Source organism: Hippichthys cyanospilos, chromosome 7 (genome assembly GCF_059441005.1).
Source record: "Hippichthys cyanospilos isolate Australia breed blue-spotted pipefish chromosome 7, RoL_Hcya_1.0, whole genome shotgun sequence".
NCBI classification, from domain to species: Eukaryota; Metazoa; Chordata; class Actinopteri; order Syngnathiformes; family Syngnathidae; genus Hippichthys; species Hippichthys cyanospilos.
This window is the reverse complement of record NC_142375.1, coordinates 6,945,518-6,962,934: the sequence shown is the minus strand read 5'-3', so window position 1 is coordinate 6,962,934 and position 17,417 is coordinate 6,945,518. Positions and strand designations below refer to the sequence as shown.

At 40.5% G+C, this 17,417-nt stretch overlaps 1 protein-coding gene across 6 annotated transcripts; it reads right to left on the bottom strand.

The window, feature by feature from the left end:
* Window positions 1–323: 323 nt before the first annotated feature.
* pecam1b (platelet and endothelial cell adhesion molecule 1b) lies at window positions 324–17,021 on the bottom strand. Of its 6 annotated transcripts, XM_088420102.1 has the most exons (16): window positions 16,775–17,021; window positions 16,644–16,676; window positions 13,267–13,563; window positions 11,896–12,177; window positions 11,546–11,818; window positions 10,263–10,535; window positions 9,175–9,453; window positions 8,611–8,889; window positions 6,910–7,011; window positions 6,764–6,794; window positions 5,045–5,124; window positions 3,259–3,312; window positions 2,985–3,074; window positions 2,571–2,627; window positions 1,688–1,710; window positions 324–579 (listed from the first exon to the last, which is right to left on the bottom strand). In XM_088420102.1, the coding sequence occupies exons 1-16, from the start codon at window positions 16,818–16,820 to the stop codon at window positions 478–480; spliced, it is 2,301 nt and encodes a 766-aa protein (XP_088276228.1). In that variant the 5' UTR covers window positions 16,821–17,021; the 3' UTR covers window positions 324–477. The 6 variants fall into 6 exon arrangements, 5 of the variants coding, with proteins under 5 accessions (XP_088276228.1, XP_088276229.1, XP_088276230.1 ...); XM_088420103.1 differs by lacking the exons at window positions 5,045–5,124; window positions 6,764–6,794 and having other exon boundaries at window positions 16,775–17,016; XR_015866211.1 differs by lacking the exons at window positions 324–579; window positions 1,688–1,710; window positions 5,045–5,124 and having other exon boundaries at window positions 2,572–2,627; window positions 16,775–17,016.
* Between the last annotated feature and the right edge of the window lie 396 nt (window positions 17,022–17,417).

Here is a 17,417-nt window from a genome sequence, read left to right as displayed (position 1 = left end):
GGACGAGCTAACCACTGTCACAGAGTAGTTCACATCATCACATTAACATAAAAAAGATATCTATTGCTGTCACTTAGGTGCCATAAAATGGCTCTAAAATAAATATGAACCTTTTTTGGTCAATATTGTCATGTGCTTACCTCATCTAATGCCCAAAGTCAGCTGTGTTAGGCTCTTACTTACTGGTAACCCATATAAGAAGTATAAAAAATTGATGGCTAGATAAATTATTCAGGTACAATTTATGGTGCTATGCAAATAGTGGGGAACTGGCTCTCGTATACGCTAGCTCTCATCTTGGCCATAAACACAATGCACACCAAAAATGACACATGCCTTTAATAATGAACACATATTTACAGTAGTCATTTATGTTGCTGATAGGAATGTCAGATGGGGCTGCGTGAGGGCAACCGGTGCGTTTATGACATGTGAGTTCCATGGAAACAGAACAGTGTGTGATGAATATTTGTCTGACTAATCCACTGGAACTGGCAGATCCTGGCAGTTGTTGTGCTGTCCTGGATAGTGATTCATCTCATGTTGCTCACCATTGAGATCAGCGTACTCCACAGAACCCTGCGACCGCGGTACATCATTAGTCATTAAAGTGGATTCAAGGATGATCAGCCGATTGCATTAGCGCCCTAAAATTCACCGAAAACATTCTGTGTAGGGACTAACTATGCTACTGTTACAACAAACCACTGAAATGGCATCGAGGCGTTAAGTCCTGACGGCAAAGAAAAAAACAATTTAGTTGAGTCCAGCCTCAAGGTAATTTGACTGAGGCGCAGTCAATGCAGCGCTGATCTTGGGGGCCGATAAGGAAGGAAGCCCCAGCCCAAAAAGGCTTTGTTCTTGTCTGGAAACTTTGACGGCGGTTTCCCTCTTACTCTGGATCATCAGGCTGCTGAGGGTCACTGAAACAGGGAGGGACTGAAGCATGCCATTCAGTGGTGTGTAGTAAAGAGTAGTCGTATTGAGTCATGTCCACAAATAAAATGATGCGTGCAAAAACTACACCTAAACTAATCATTTGATATCGGGATATGGAATGGAAAAAAATCGTTACATAATCATAAGACATGACGTGACATATAAGGATGTTTAGGGGTATGGGAAACGCTGAACATGAGAATGTTTTTATTTGAAAGTTGACAGTTGAGTTGGGTGTGTTTTTCTGGCAGAAAAGCCCACAGGGTTTGAGAACTTTAATGACTTGGAAGCCTGAATTTATTTACCTTTTTTTTTAATTCGTGCGTATTTGACAGGCGTGCTAGCACAAATTGTTTTTGTGTGGTAAGACATTCTATTTGAACTTTAAAGGGACTTTAATTGAACTAATTCTGATAAATTGTACTTGAAGTCTTCATGTTGTACATTTCCCATTATCAATGACTCCGCAAAATATAAAAAGCATTATTGTGTTATTTTAGTTGTTTCTGTGGGAATTCGATTTTTAAGAATAAATTCAACAGCATATTAAGCTCGCATCAATGATGATGAATGTAGCAATAATTATAGTGCAAACAATATCAATTGAAATTTTAGCTGTTAAATACTCCGAAAATGATAATACTGAATATAGTTATAAATTCTGAGGTTGTTAGTTAAAGCAAGCATAAAAAAATGACAAAATCAATAAAAAGCCATGGCTGCGTGGTTGTGTTTGCATTACACTCACATAGCCGTGATGGTCATCAGCACCTACAGAGAAAGGGGTCGCAGGTTAACTTTATTGGATGTGGACTATTTACTCATCAGGTGTATTCATCATGAGTCATTTGACAAACGCGGCTGACTTGGGTGACACACTTTTGTTTCATCACTAAAGGCAAACATCTGCCATTCCTTTCTACTCCTGTCATTTCGATTCAAAGTCTTACAAGAATGCAAAATTCTTGATTCATTGCTCTAAGGGAAGTCTAAGTACACAGAGGGACGCTTGACAGCATACTGCATCTGGCTGCTGTTCCAATAACAGGAAGTTCCCGCCAGCAGTAACAGGAAATGGTCAGTCTGATCACTTTGGTTAAACTTGTCCGACCATTAGTTATACAACTTGTGGATTTCATATGAACTTTGAACCGTAGCAAATCAATTTCAACACAACTACACCAGGTGATTAATTGAACGGCAGAATTTCATTTTGGTCCAGTGCGTTAATGGCGCTGTTTCCCTGATGAACTTGCCTTTAGATTGTTAACGTGAACATATTTCTGTGTACTGATACTTCCTTATACTGCATACTGTACTTGTAAGCCTGCTCGCTTAACTTTCTCATGATGAGAGACTTGATCATGTGATACTTCTCAAACAAAGAACAATATTCAACAACTATTAGTACGATAAAATATCACCTACATTTCAAACATGAGAATGTACTGCACTTGGGAAAAAAAAAAGGAGAAGAAACTAAAAGGCCCCTGTATATGTGTGCTAATCAGAGGTGGGCAAACTGTTAAAAATATGTTTAAAATATGCAACACTAAACTGAGCAATATGCAATGCCAAACTGACATATGACCTTATTTCCATCAGGACAGCTTTAAAAACATTCAACTTACCATGTGAAGAGTTCTGGAGCTCACTGTAGACCGTTTCTGTGCCTTTCCTCAGTGGTGCTATTAATGTCAAAATACAAAAAAACGAGCCTATTTGTGTTATCAAAAGACAACGCTGTCAAGATAAGTCGTTTTTGATGCATAATTAACAAAAACAAAAATAGACAGTGGTCACATTCTCCGTTGTTGAGCTCACAGAACATTCATGAAGAGCCGGCCCGTATCGGAGTCCAGCTCAGCAATTAGCTCAACCCTTCCTGTTTATAGCATCTATAACTGTCCTGCAAATCTCATGTTATCACAACAGTTCTAACTACGAGGAGATGTCTTGATTAGGGGTAATTAGGCCCCTCCTAGGATATGTTACTCTCTTATCAAATAAGGGGATATACATAGAGAAGAGGGTGAATTCATTACCTCTGGAGGAGTCTGCTGGCTGAGAATGCACCACCTCAGTGTACTCCACATCAGGCTCATTGGACACCATGCTGCTCTCCTCGTCGTTGGCTGCATTTGAACACGAAGAAAGGTCAAACAAGGCCTACTCTGTCGGCCTAAATACTCTTAATAGCAATTACCTGTAACTACATTTATAACCTAAATGTGGTTCAATCTGCTGAACCTGCCACAAATCTCTGAGACTTCTCTGCTATCAGGCTTACCAATGACAATCGCAGGCTGACATGCTCACCTGTATCAGGTGGTCGCTCACTCCACACGCTGATATCTACTCTCTCCACTTTCCCTGTGCAAAAGAAATTCATGAACAATGAGACAACAAGTGTAGTAGGACTGAATGTCTGCTACAGAGAAAATCTGAAGCATAATGTAAATACTGTAACACCTCATCAAAATCCCAAATTACACGAGTTTGACTATCAAAAAAAAAACTTTCTGATCTTTTTAATATGAAATGCACTTTGCAGAGGATTCATTTTGTTTTGCACAAAGTGGCTAAAAATGTTACAATCTACTAATTTGCCTTTAAAACAAAAGTATTGCATTTTAGTCGGTATCTTTTGATTTAGTTCCAATAGTGGTACGCGCTTTAAACAGTAATTGTTGGATACGTGTTCTTTGTTGATAAAAGTTTGGGAATGCCTGAAAAAGTGAACTAAATTCACTGTGTTCAATTGTATAAACTGTCTTTCTTTAGCGCATTGGATTATAGTCACAAAACTGCATTGCTTATCCCCAGCTGGTAATGTCATCTCTGTTGCTTGAATAAAGTTCATAGGATTAATTTCCTCTGCATGCTACGCACATTCAAACTAACAAAAGCAGTTTTGTGTCAACATAGGAAGTTTAGTGCAGAGTCCATTGTTTCAAGTTGTAAAGGAAGTCACTGTAGTGCATTCCTTTTGGGAAATAAATCAAGTTAGTGCGAAGTTTGTTAAGAGTCTTGCTTTGGCCCCGTGCATATGACTTTTTCCAGGGCAAATGACAAATCAATCCTTGTTAAGAAGCGTTTTGTCCAAATCAATTTAGTGCAATAGTTGCAGCAAAATAAATAGGGATGACACATGTCTAAATACAACCAATTTATTTATTCTAAAAGGGTTTGAGCAAAGTCAAGGAATCAACCAAAATATATACACACATGTCCTACGTGGGTGATAAAAGGGATCTGAAAATCAAACAATGATTCTCAACATACAAATCAAACATCGCATCACTGCAAAAACATGCACCCGCAAACACATGACATAGAAAGAAGCACAGGACAAAGACAGTGATGTTAAATAAAAATAACAGAGAAAAACAACGGCCATCTAAATTGCAAGGGGAGGGGAGGGGAGAGGGAGCAGCGGGAGGCGAGTCATTGCTCTTAACACATCCCTCCACGTAGAAAATGTGGGAAAAATGTTCCTTTTTTTGTGAATCTTCATTTTTTTTTGGAAGCGGCTCCCCGCCCCTTGCAAACATATCTACACTGTGGCTGGAATATTGAAGCTGCTCCTGTTGCTGATGTCTGTGGGAAGCGACACCGCGCTAGCTCGTGTCCCATTGGTCACCCTCCCCTCCATGCCATCATAGTGTGGCACTCCGTCTGGAACAAGATGATAATGGGCGCTCTAAACAGTTTGCAACACTTGACATTGTCATTCACTAGTATTCAACTCTAAGCAGCTTCTTCCCGCTTGTCGAGACGCCCCCTACGACAATTCCTGTTTAGGTCGCCTCGGGTACACGCAGTAACAACGTGCATGCAAAATGTCAACGACTAAACACTCTCTCGTGTAACCGCTAGCAGGATATCGATGACAAAATTGATGTTGATGTTAAACAAAGCTAGTCAGGTGACGAGAACATGACCCCTGCATGCATATTAGAAGATGGATGATGGAGTGAGCTTGGATCGCAATGGCTCCCACACACAACATGCTATGAAAGGACTTGTAGTTGTAGTAACAACTGATGAAGACAGGCCAGTGGAACACAAGATAAAAAGTAAGACACACAAAAAAAAAATCTACCTGGGGCTGCATTATTAACCTCTGTGTCGTGGGTTAGACTCACTGTTAAAGAGTCATCTGATTTAGGGCTCGAAGGCTTTCTGAGAAATGGTGAGAATAAAGTCAACTGGACGAAATCTAGCATGGAAAATAATTTTGTTATCAAATTAATCCTGGACAAAATATGAAAATTGGCTGAATAAGCATAGTATCAATAACAGGTAAGCAACATTTCTCCAGCGTTTCGCATGACATGCAGCTGTCATAACCCATAACCACATTTAATTTGATTTTATAACCTCCAACTACCGTGTATATGACAAACATCCATACATCTATTCCCAAATGTGTATGCACTGAAGATGTTGTTTGAAGGAAATTAGTCGTTTTTACTTACAAACAGCCATTCATTTAATTTCTTGAAAATTTCTTTGGGTGAAATAAAGGAATATTGCATTACTATAAAAGGGGCTTTCTAGACTCCTATGATGTGACATCGTAGCGTTGTTGTTACTCATAGTGACCATATATCTGCGGGAATAATGGGAGTAATGATGGACTCTACCGTGAAAGACTTAAAAAATGGTACAATCCGAAATTTTTCTGATGTCTGTTCTGATCTAGTGAGGTCATCTTGGGTGATCTAATCACAATTAGGCAGCTCTGAATAATTTGTTGAATGCAGATACATTTTATTTGAAGCACTTTTGCAATAATGAATCAGGCCTCTCAGGTGTGTCAGGCTCATCGGGCTGACTCCAACTTAAAAAGACCGAGTGCTGAAATAAAATCAAAAAGAGCTTCAACATTGCATTTGTTTAATAGTGTGCATATTCATGCAAGCGTGGTTGTTTCTGTTTAGTTTTTGTGTTCAAGCCAGCTCCCTCGCCTGGCTAGTCACACAAAAAGCTCCGCTCTTTTTCACTCCCTCTCCCCTGCCGTCTAGGGGAAGGACCGGACTATAACGAGACGATATCGGCCGCTCGGTTAGAAAGCTTTTTGCGGGTAGATGGGAATTTTTGCCAATATAATTGGTGGTCTTTTGCATTTGCACCACAGACTGTGACAATAAAGGCTCTCTATTTTATTTGGAGGTCGTTTTTGTGCTCTACAAACAAATTAGTCAAAAAGACACATTCCCAAGTCTATGTTGACACGATGTACCTGCATGTATGGTGAAACAGCACATGGCTGATTAAATGAGATCTGATGCTTTGATCCCCTTTCCCCGCATTTTGACAACTAGAGCGGTTAATAAGGTAGTATGTCATTTATGGTAAGTAACTTATATTTTAATATCCAGTATAATCATGTTTAGTATGACACTACTGCCGTGCAATAGAGTAGCGACCGAAAGTTAGCATGCCGCCACCTTCCACCAAATTTGGAAATGATGCATGCTTATAGTCCATTGTGATATATATCAGTGTAAAAAGCCAAGAAAAATATTCATTTTGGTCAAATGTTTTTCACATCACATCGCATTTTTGAAGAGCTAGACACATTTGAAATATAGACGTTTGTGACAATAGCACACCTTTAATTCGGATTGAATACATTTTTGGGTGGGTGACTGCAGTCACACCTTTCAGAGCTGTCAATGTTGTTTGGGTCACCCAAGACATAACCTTTTGGCTCGCGACCCTGCACCGACCCTCATCTCAGCCAACCTTACAATACGTTATACCTAACGCAGCTATGCGTCACATTGAGAGGAAGCAAGTAGTGGAGCCAACTCACACTGACAATTCAGCAGCTGCTTCCCTTTTACCTACAATAAGAGAGGAGACATGAGAAGAGCAGGAGGGAGTGGACGGGAGAAGCTTGCTTCACACGTAGTCAAACTAAGGAGGTGTGAGTTGCTGTGAGATTGTAGATGTCTCTACCTCTCTTAGACCTGAAGCACAGCACAATCACCACCACCAGCACCGACACCAGCAGCAGACAGAAGACCACGATCATGGCTTTCTTCCATAGGGCCATGCGCACTGCGGAGATAGACACAGTAGAAAGATCACCTTCCAAGCTCATGTTGGCCTGATCTACCATGGGGAGGAAAAAATAAAACAGTGGGCCACATCTATCATCTTTTGCCATCTAAAGTGAAGAAAAAACTGCACAGTAATTGTTTTATTAATGAAATCAGAACCAGAAATTATTAAATTATCTACCTGCAGCCACACAAATATGCCATCTGTTTTGTAATATTTTTGTTTGATCACATGTGGATCGTGCAGTCAGCTGTCCAATTATATTATATAATACTCCATCCATCCATCCATCCATCCATCCATCCATCCATCCATCCATCCATCCATCCATCCATCCATCCATCCATCCATCCATCCATCCATCCATCCATCCATCCATCCATCCATCCATCCATCCATCCATCCATCCATCCATCCATCCATCCATCCATCCATCCATCCATCCATCCATCCATCCATCCATCCATCCATCCATCCATCCATCCATCCATCCATCCATCCATCCATCCATCCATCCATCCATCCATCCATCCATCCATAAAGGCTTATCCACATGGAGGTTGTGGGCGGCCAAGAGCATTTTCCAGCAGAGGATGGAGTAATGCAAAAGCAAAAATGCAAAAGCAATAATAAACTGTAAAAAAAAAAAAAGTATCAAAAAGTCAAAATAAAGGTGATATAACATGCTACTGACATTTAACACACACAAAAAAAATGGTAAAAATGGTAAATGAACTTTCACTTATTGAGCACTTTTCTACCTTAGGTACTCAAAGCGCTTTACACTACGCAGCATCAGGAGCAATTGGGGGTCCAGTGTCTTGCTCAAGGACACTTCGACATGGTCTTGACGGTCGGGGTATTGAACCCACAGTCTCTCGGCTGGGAGACGACAACTCTACCACCAAGCCATGCCACCCCACAAATAAAAAACATCTGCTGTCATTAATGGCATATTCCCACGATATAAAGAGATTTTATGGACATTTTTACCTTCCATGTGACTTGACAATCTCAAAGTAATTAGACAGTTCCCTCCAAGCCTTTCCCCATGTCAAACTGGACCATACTTCTAATTGCACATAAGTTAGCAACTCATGGGAAATAGCTTCACAGCGTATGAAAATAATGACTCTAAACCTGCACCGAAAAGTTTTTGGAAACAATGAAAAGAATCGACAATGGCCTCATTCCAATACCGCAGAGCATATTTTGATTTACTGATGAAAAGCATGGAGGCAGCAAGAACAACAGACAGCTAGAGAATGTAGTTTGAGGGACAGTAAAGTTACTATTATTTCCATTATAATTATCACTGTTCACCAATCAATCGCGGGGCACTTTTAAAGCTACCAGCAGAAAAGCTACTATTCACACGTGCCATTCACAATTTTTCACTCTTCAGTGACATTAAATGCATGTTTCTGCAAAGTGTAGGAAGCCAAAGGAGAATGTACAAAACTCCACACAGTGAGGTTGAAGCATAGAATTAATCCCTCACCCTCAGAAGTGTGAGGTCGACTTGCTAACAATTTGCCCAACTTGCCCCCCCGATATTTCCATGAGACTAAATAATCAGTATTTCATCACCTTTACCTTCAATGGTGACCGGTGCGCTGCGGACCACATTGTTTGCGTGATTGATGGCCTCACAGTAGTAGGTACCACTGTTATCTTTGGCCAGACCTTGGATCTGGTAGTCGGTATTGTTCTTGTCTGAGGTGGTGGTGAAGACCGGGCTGTTTTTGCCATCTCGATACCACTTAAAAGTGATGGGTGGGGTGCCTCTCACGCCACAGATCAGGAACAGATGATCTCCCTCTGCGATTTCCGGCAAGTGGGGGATGACCGTGAGGGTCGGATGAGATAAAGGCACTGTGGGGAAAAAGAAAGAAGCGGGCAGTTTCACGGGCTTCTGGTCAGGGTTCTCGAGGTTTTTCAAGCAGGCCTTTTCAAAAATGAGTAAAAAAAACACGATTCAGAGCAATCGGAGGCAGATTGATGAATTCGATGACTGGATGTATTTGCCCAGACAGTGAATCCTTGCTGATCTATGGCGCAAATAGCCAAAATTCACGAAACAGTGCATCTGCGACCAGTCCGATTTATAAATGCTGCATTCATGTGAGGGTTTACTCTACGGTAAGAATCAATATTTACCAACGACAGTGGCATCCAGTCTTTCGCTGAGCGGCACTTCCTTTCGACTGTTCTTGGCTTCACACATGAACTGGTTTATTTCGCCAGGCTGTTGGATCGTGACGGTGAACAAAGCCTGTTCAAAAGGCATAGTGACTGTGGCCATACTCAGCTCGTCGTATTCTTTCAGTAAAGTGTAGTTTATGGGCAGGCTGCCTATGTCCGACTGACACAGGACCTTAATGGGACGTCCCAGCACTGCCCTGCCAACCACAGAGATCCTTGGTGTTGACGCAGTTACTAAAGTGGACAACAACAACGAGAACAAGCGCAGAAAACAAAAATTCTTTAGTAAATGAAAAACTTCACATATGAATATGTATAATCAGCAATTGATTATCTATGTATAAATATATGTAGATTTACATATATGTATATATACTGTACATATACGTGTGATGTGTAAATGAACAACAATGCATACATACAGTGCAGTGTATTATAGACTTTTTTTGCTCAGGGAAGTGCATGTTCTTAATTTTGTGTCATATTTCCTGAGAAGACTCTTTTTTTTGGTTATGGGCAAGATAAGTACACTTGCTTTGAATAAACAAAACAAAGCAACTAACGTTGAGGATAATAGAAAATAAAAATATATTTAAAATTATAATGTATTAAACAAATATAAATATTTAAAAAATATTAAAGATTTTCACGTGGTCATTAGTTCTGCATCAAAGCGGGACATACAGTAGCTGCTCCTGTTCTGAGCAATGGCAGAATCATGTTTCTATTCAAAATCGAAACCTGAAATTTTGAACGAAGCGGAAGGTGAAGTAAATTTAAAGGAGGGCGTGTGTTCATTTGTTAAAAGACTGTCAAAATATTGACATTTCTTGTAGTATGACACAATACAAACTACAGCCTCAACATCAGTAGTTTTGATTAAGTGCTTTTTAATTACAAGCTCTGTGACACAGTCTTTAATCGCTAAGCAGTATCATAATTTTGAAGGCAGAATTTTGATAGGTTTGAATTGTATATCAATGGATTGAACATCTAATTGTGTGATGTGATGAAATATCTAGTGAAAAAGGATCAAGAAGTACCTTTAGGACGGACCTCCAAAGGTCTGCTATATTTTCTGATGCCCTTGGCTTGTGCGATGCAGGTGTAGTTGAAATCGTAAACCAGAGCTTTCCCAAAAAATACACCGGTGCTCTTTGGGATCATGAGGCTCCCTGGTGGATCCAAACTATAAGTCAACTCATCTCTGTGGATCCTCTCTGAAGCGAAGCTGTCACTTTTGCAGCTCAGAGTCATGTATTCCTTTTGAAAGACTTCGCTTGGAGACATGGTGAGAGTGGGCACTGAAAACAGCTCTGTGGATACAGTCAAAAATGTCATACATCAACATCCATCTGTCTGTTCGCCAGTGACTATATATAATTTTAAGTAATCTTCTTATTGATGAAATTATCCATCCATCCATCCCAGGCTTGCAGGTGAACTGAAGCCCTTTCCACTCAAGCCAGTTGCAAAGAAGTTGGGATGTTGTGTAAATCATAAATTAAAGAGGAAAATTACATTCAAAATATCAGTTGAGTACTATACACTACAAACAAAATGATGAGGATGGTTTTTTTTGGTTTTTTTTTTCTATTTGTATTTCATATTTGATTTGTGCAACATGTTCCTAAAAAGCCACTCGCCAAAGCCAAAAAAGCCAATGCTAAAAAAACACCTGTTCGGAACATCACTCATTAGCAGGTTCATTGGAAATTTGCTACCCTCTGTTTTATTCGCGTTAGCATCATAAGACTCCGTAAGCAAGCATATTGTTGCCGTGATCTTCCATGCCCTCCATCTTCCAATCTGCATACGAGTAGGAACCATTTGGTGAGAAGATGAGACCTTCTTTCGCATTGAGCAGAATAAGGCTCCACAGCTGTGCACTCAGTCTTTAGTTATATTATAATATTTATGTATTTGAATTGTAAGGCATTACACTACTATTGCATTAGTTTTACATTACTCTCACCAACATACCTTGAAATATGGATTTAGCATTCTAAATGTAGCTTATTACGCTCATTACGCATTCAGCCATCTCAAGGGACCAAATGAACTGCATTCATGTTATGAAATGCTTCAATTATAAACTTAAAGGGTTTGGGAGCGCTTTTTTTTGGGCTATACGTTACAATGCATTGTAACACGCGTTAATGTCATTTGAACAGTGTATAATGCTACTATTTTTTGTGTGTAATGCTTTACACTACAACGGTATTGCAAAAAGCAATGCATTACAGAAATTACGTGACTTTTGGAACGCATTACTCCCAACAACGGACATCATACAGCGAATTACTGCGGAGGACGCAGTACTTACCAGTCACCAAAATCCTTTTAGTGTCAACTTTCACAACGTTTCCCATCTCCAGTCTGCACTCAAACTCTTCAGAGTCCTTTGCCAACACAATCATGCTGTGGTTGACATCGGTGTTCCCCCTGCTGAGAAGCTTGGTCCCTCGGCTCAGGTAGAGCTGAACGTCTCCATGCTTGTCAGGCATGAGGTTTCTGATGGTACACATAAGGTCAAGGTGGTCTCCTTCGTAGATATTTCTAAAAGGGAAAATATCCAAAGCTGGTGCAATGGAAAGCTCTGTGGAAACAAAACCAACCTTGAAGACAAAAGTCTCGATGTTTGGAAAGGTGAATGAAGCGCAATGTTGCTAGTACCTTTGACCGAAACGGTGACCGTGTTGCTTTTGTCAGACGAGAAGAACAACGGTGTGACCAGCACGGTGTAGGAACAGTGCATCTTGTGGATGCCAACATTGTTGAAGCGAAGTTTGACTTCTGACAGGTTGGCGTTGATCCTATCCTCTAGGATCTCCTTTCCGTCATCGTAGAAGTAGAAAATGATGGAACCCGTTTCTCCCGGTGCTGTGCACCTGGCTGTTAGCTCCTCCCCTTCGCTGACAACAGCTTTGTTCAAATGAAGCAGGGGTGCAGACAAACCTGCAGTGTGAGCAAACATACTCAGATGCGTTTTAGATTTGATTTAGTGGTGGCATACAGAATGAATGAATGAATGAATGAATGTGTTTATTAGTGCTTCATTATCACTGCCCTAATTGCCCTTTTACTGTTTTTTTTTTATTGCCTACTTTATTATTTGCTTTATTGTGTGGAATGTACTGTAAGTCTGCAATGGGAAGTGAACATAATAAGAATTTTCTTGTGTAGTGTTACTACGCATATGACAATAAAACTCTTGAATCTCAAATATTGATGGTCAGAATACAAACCCGCCTACCTCAAACAAAAAGAAAACTTTTTGAGCAAACAAAATAAATGCTGAATTTCATGATAGAATGATAGTTTTTTTGAATTTCTTTACTGCTTTGTGTTTGAGAACATTTACTTTTGAATCTGCTTATATATTTATTTATTGTTTTACTGGTAGTGTATATGTTGAATATATCATTCATTTTGATCTCATTCATTGCATTATCCAGTGGTTAACATTATACAATGTATAAGTAGTACAAACTCAGCCAGGAGGTGGGTAGAAGAACTTTTCTTTTTGCAAATAATGGATTCTGGACCGTACCAGTACGAGTACCGACAAGGTAACAAACAAATGGCACTAGTAATCTGTAATATGACAACTCAACTAGAGACAATACGTACACACTAGCTCTAGTAAAATAGAGTATCAATGTTTAAGATCTTCTCTGGAAGAACTGTGACCAGACCCTCCGTTTGTATGACCATGGAAACTCATCAACACTTTGGCATTTTGGCTAAATTTCCCCCTCATACACACAGAAACACAAAAACATGCAAACTCCACACAAGAGGGCCTGAACCTCTTGCCTGTCTGAAAGGGTTTGCTGCTTAAACATAATGGCTTATATTCTACCAGAGTGGTCCCCAAAATTGCTTGAAATGTTCAAATCACATAATAACAGCCACATGCAGCTGCGCACTCATTTATGACTGACTTACAGTCCATTGAAAAAAGCCATGTCAGTGAGGAGCTGAGCAGGGGCGGAGCTACATATTGGCCAGGGGTGGTCATGGCTAGCGTCGGTACGTACTCACCCGTGACTGTGAGTTTCTTGGCGTCGCTGGTCACCTTCTTGTCTTCGATTTGGATCCTACACTTGTATTTGCCCGTGTTGGATACGCGGGCATCAGGGAGGCGGTACAGGAAGTCACCGGAGCTCATGGTGGTCTTTGTGTAGACCGTGACACCGTCTTTGTAGATTGTGTACCCGCGATTTAGCGGTCCTGTGCCTGAACTGCTGACCAATGCCTGACAGCGCACAGTCACATTGGTGCCTCGCATCACATTGGGTTCGGGCTCGAGCGATATGCTGATGTCCCTTATTGTGAACACTGTGGGGTAGATTCCAAAATATGTTAGCAGTTATGATTAACAAAATGACCAAAGAAACTTTGCTCGAGATCTTAATACAAGGTATTTGCCTCCCCACCCACCCACCCACACACACACACACACACACACACACACACACAAAGGGCATATACTGTAAGTAAAGGGCATATACACGGCTGTCTTGTCCAAGGATCTCAGTGAAACAACTAATTTGGAGAATGGACAATTTGACAGTCTATTTGAGCTATTTGTTAACAACGTTAATGGAATTGGTTTAGAATGTCCAGAAACAAACCAGGAACCTGCAATGGGGGAAGGGAAGGGAACTAGTTGGAAGCCTCATTGTTACTGTCCACAGCGCAGCGAGCTTTACTTCTCTGTGGAGTGAGAGCCAACTGCAAAAGCACATGCTCTGAAATTTGTATTTTCAGGCTCGGCAGAAATTTGAAGCGACTGTCATGATACGTTTCTCTTGCCAAAAGTATTATGACATCAAGGTAAGATAAATTTGGGCTCTTTGGTCTGATGAGAAATCAAAATATTGCTTTCAAACTTTAGAACACTGTCGCATCAGTCAAGCATTAAGTGGCGGGTCCCTGATCGCAACCCTATTAAACTTTAAAGGACGACACTTAAAAGCCACTGTGCCAAGACCCCAATCAATTCCCATTTCAATTCTATCAAGAATTCTACCAAGCAAGTGCATCTTTGTAAAAGTTAGCACGAGAGTACTTAGTGGGTGCAGACTAATGCAAAGGCATACCAGTTTGATACACATTTCTGAATTTGCAAATCTACTTAAATAACAGAAGTCTATTTTGGAATGTTTCTTTACTTTTATGAATTTCTTCAGTATTTTGCTAAAGTCTCATTGTAGTAGGTTTTGTCAGTCTAATTTCTAAGTCTGATAACAGAAAACAAAGGCATTCCTCTTGGGCCAGCCCTGAAGGCTGGGGGTTGCTGGACCCTTTACCATCTGACCACTTGACCAAGGAACATTTACCCGAAAATGTAATTTGAGTAGTATCGGACAAATGAGGTTTTAAAGCAAGAAAAAAGAGCCATGTGGGCTCTCGCCATCTTGACCTCATGAGCGAGCCTGCATTAACATCACCAGTATGAAACTATAGAAGATTTTTTTCCAACCAAGATGCCTGAGTCCAAGAGGTCTTCAAGTTCATCGCTAACCAGTATTGCCTGGCGGCAGATTCCGGAAACGCAGCCGGGCCAGAACCACTGTAAGCTTTAAAGAAATTCGCCACATAACCTTTATTGATGCTATTGTCGGTGTATTATTAGCTTGATACACCACAACAGAAAAAGTGTCATCAGGCATTTATTTTCTTCAACCGATTTGAACAGATGCAGTTCTGTGGTATTTCAAGTCTCAAAGGCTGGCTGCAACCTTATTTTCCACCATCTGGAGGAATAGTCCTGTTTTCTTTCCTCGATCGCCAATTAATAAAAAAGCAACAAAAAAACAATAAAATATAATATTGTCCATCTTACAGACTTCCTCAAAGGCTGGGTATTCCCAGGTTGAGTTTGGCAGATGGATTTAGCTGTGCAGCAGTTGCGGCTGGGTGATTTGCATTTATATGGTAGGCAAAATTTGATCTGATTCTGTGCTAAGCAAACTACTTCTTACACTGAATGCATATGATTCTATTTTTTACCAAAAGTGCTGCTGGGGCATTTTTTCAAGTCAAATTGACCAGTCATTGGACCAGATCAAGTGGTCTTTGATTTTCACGTTTTCCTTTTGCTCCCATATTTACCCTCCCACCCACAACAAAAGCCTCGCAGGTTAGTTACGTCAAACACGATGGCAGCCAATCAGTATCCACTTCAAGGGTGAGATTGACCTTTGTTTTCCAACCCCCAACAACTCAAACACCAAAAGCCCGATGCATAAAAATGGATCTAATAATCAGAACGCATTAAATTACAGATTAACATGGCATTAACATTCAAAAAGCAAAACTTTTACAATGACTTTAATGCTGATTGATCGCAATTGAGTTGACCTACATGGATAATTTTGAGTGACAGCAAAAAAGCAGGAACAAAGCACTTGATTCCACAAACCATTCGCTCGGTAAACAGCCTGTCGCAGGAGCATCATTCACAGCGGGTCCTGATGATAGCTTCCATGCGACCAAGTCAAACGTTCCATCAGGGAGTGAACAAAGCGTGTGTGACAATGCTGGCAGATGTGTTCCCAAAGACTGATCTGGTCAACTTTTCCACCAGGGCGCACACTAAACCCAACAGGGCGATAAAGATTTTCCACTAACTCACGTTGATGCCTGGCTTTGTGGATGACCACAGAGCTGAATGACATATCAAATATACAGTGCATATATATGTTATATATGTAGATGTTTAAGGTGTTTCAGACACGGCGTTTCTATATATCAAGATTATCGTTGGTGAAAATGAAATAGCTAGAACTGAAAAACAAAACAAAACACCTTTTCTGGTAATGAAATTAAAACAATACTGAAAAAGGAAAACCAATATTAACCACATCTTACATTTCTAAACTCAACTTCAGTAGTGAAAAACTTTTGTTTTCATCTTTGTCAACACCATACAGTACATGAGCTTACAATGTTGATTATTTATTTTAGTAATGCTGTCACTTCTTAGCTACAGAAGATATAAAAGGCATTTTGAGTGGCACTTTTTTTATATGTAAAAATGATTTGAACACAAGATTAAACAAGAGTGAAACAAAAAAAGTGGCACCAAGATTTAAATAGACATCTATGAATATATTAAAAAATATATATTTATAATAAAATATATTTAAATATTTTACTATTTTATTTTTTTAAACCTTGCATTTAACAGCCTAAATTAAAACAAAATCTAAAGTAAAACAAAAACCTTTTGAAGCTACTAAAAAAACAAATTAAAACAACAAAAAAAAAACAAAAATTAAAAGCAACCAAAATGCAAGCTCAAATACATATAGTTGAAAAAGCCCTTTTGTTAACAAATAAGCAAATCACCTTAAAATAAGAAAGACACACACACACACTCAGTCTGCATCTCCAATATGTAAGGTACTTACTGGACTGTGCGTGGGCCCCTCTCAGATGAAGGTCTTGGAACAAGGGGGAAAAAAAACAAAACACCTGATTAAGGATCAGTCAATGAGCTCGCTCCCCCAAGAAAAATTCCAAAGAGAAAACACAAGCTTACAGTTGGACACGAGCGTGCAGGTTAACAGAAGCAGAAAGTGGCCCATGGCGTCCGAGGAGTTCTCCAATGATCCTGCCAGTGGCCAGTGGTCTTAGACCCCAATGGCCCCGGCGGGTGTTGGCATGAAGTTGGTGGGCGGGGCGGCACCGAGGTGGCGCTCTAACTCGGTCGACGGCGGTTATCGTCGGCGGCAGCCAGTGGCTTGGCTTAATTTGACAGGAAGCCTGTGTTGTTTCCTCAGGATGTCCACGCCGCCTCACTCTGCGCTGCTGTGGAATGTTCTCCGGACTCGCATGCGTGTGTTTGCACACTGACAGTCATAATAATGTTTGACCATTTTGAGTGCAGGAGTCAGCCCTTTGACCTCTCTGATTGGCTCCAACGGTTGGAGCAGGTAAAAAGAACAACAGAGGGCAGACATGTAGACATTCTTTGTGCCGCTTCCTGAAGTCAGCTTTGGGAGCTACTGAAACTCTTAAATCAGAGCTCAGGCAAGTGGCCGCAACCGCAGCCCGGCCTTCCAATCCGGGAGCAGCGCATCCTTGATTTGACGGACGACAAAGGTCTCGGTTTATGCCCTTACTTTGAAAGGCAAACTACTGTTTGAGCGCTATCTTGAATTCATCCGCATTTAAGAAATTTC

What these genes read in the sequence shown, in the direction of transcription:
- pecam1b (XM_088420102.1), bottom strand. Translation starts at nt 16,820, where the DNA reads ATGGGCCACTTTCTGCTTCTGTTAACCTGCACGCTCGTGTCCAACT. An exon ending in AGGGGCCCACGCACAGTCCA is followed by an intron (nt 13,564 to 16,643) that starts GTAAGTACCTTA and finishes TCTACCCCACAG; the next exon opens with TGTTCACAATAAGGGACATC. An exon ending in GGTCACCGTTTCGGTCAAAG is followed by an intron (nt 11,819 to 11,895) that starts GTACTAGCAACA and finishes TTGTTTCCACAG; the next exon opens with AGCTTTCCATTGCACCAGCT.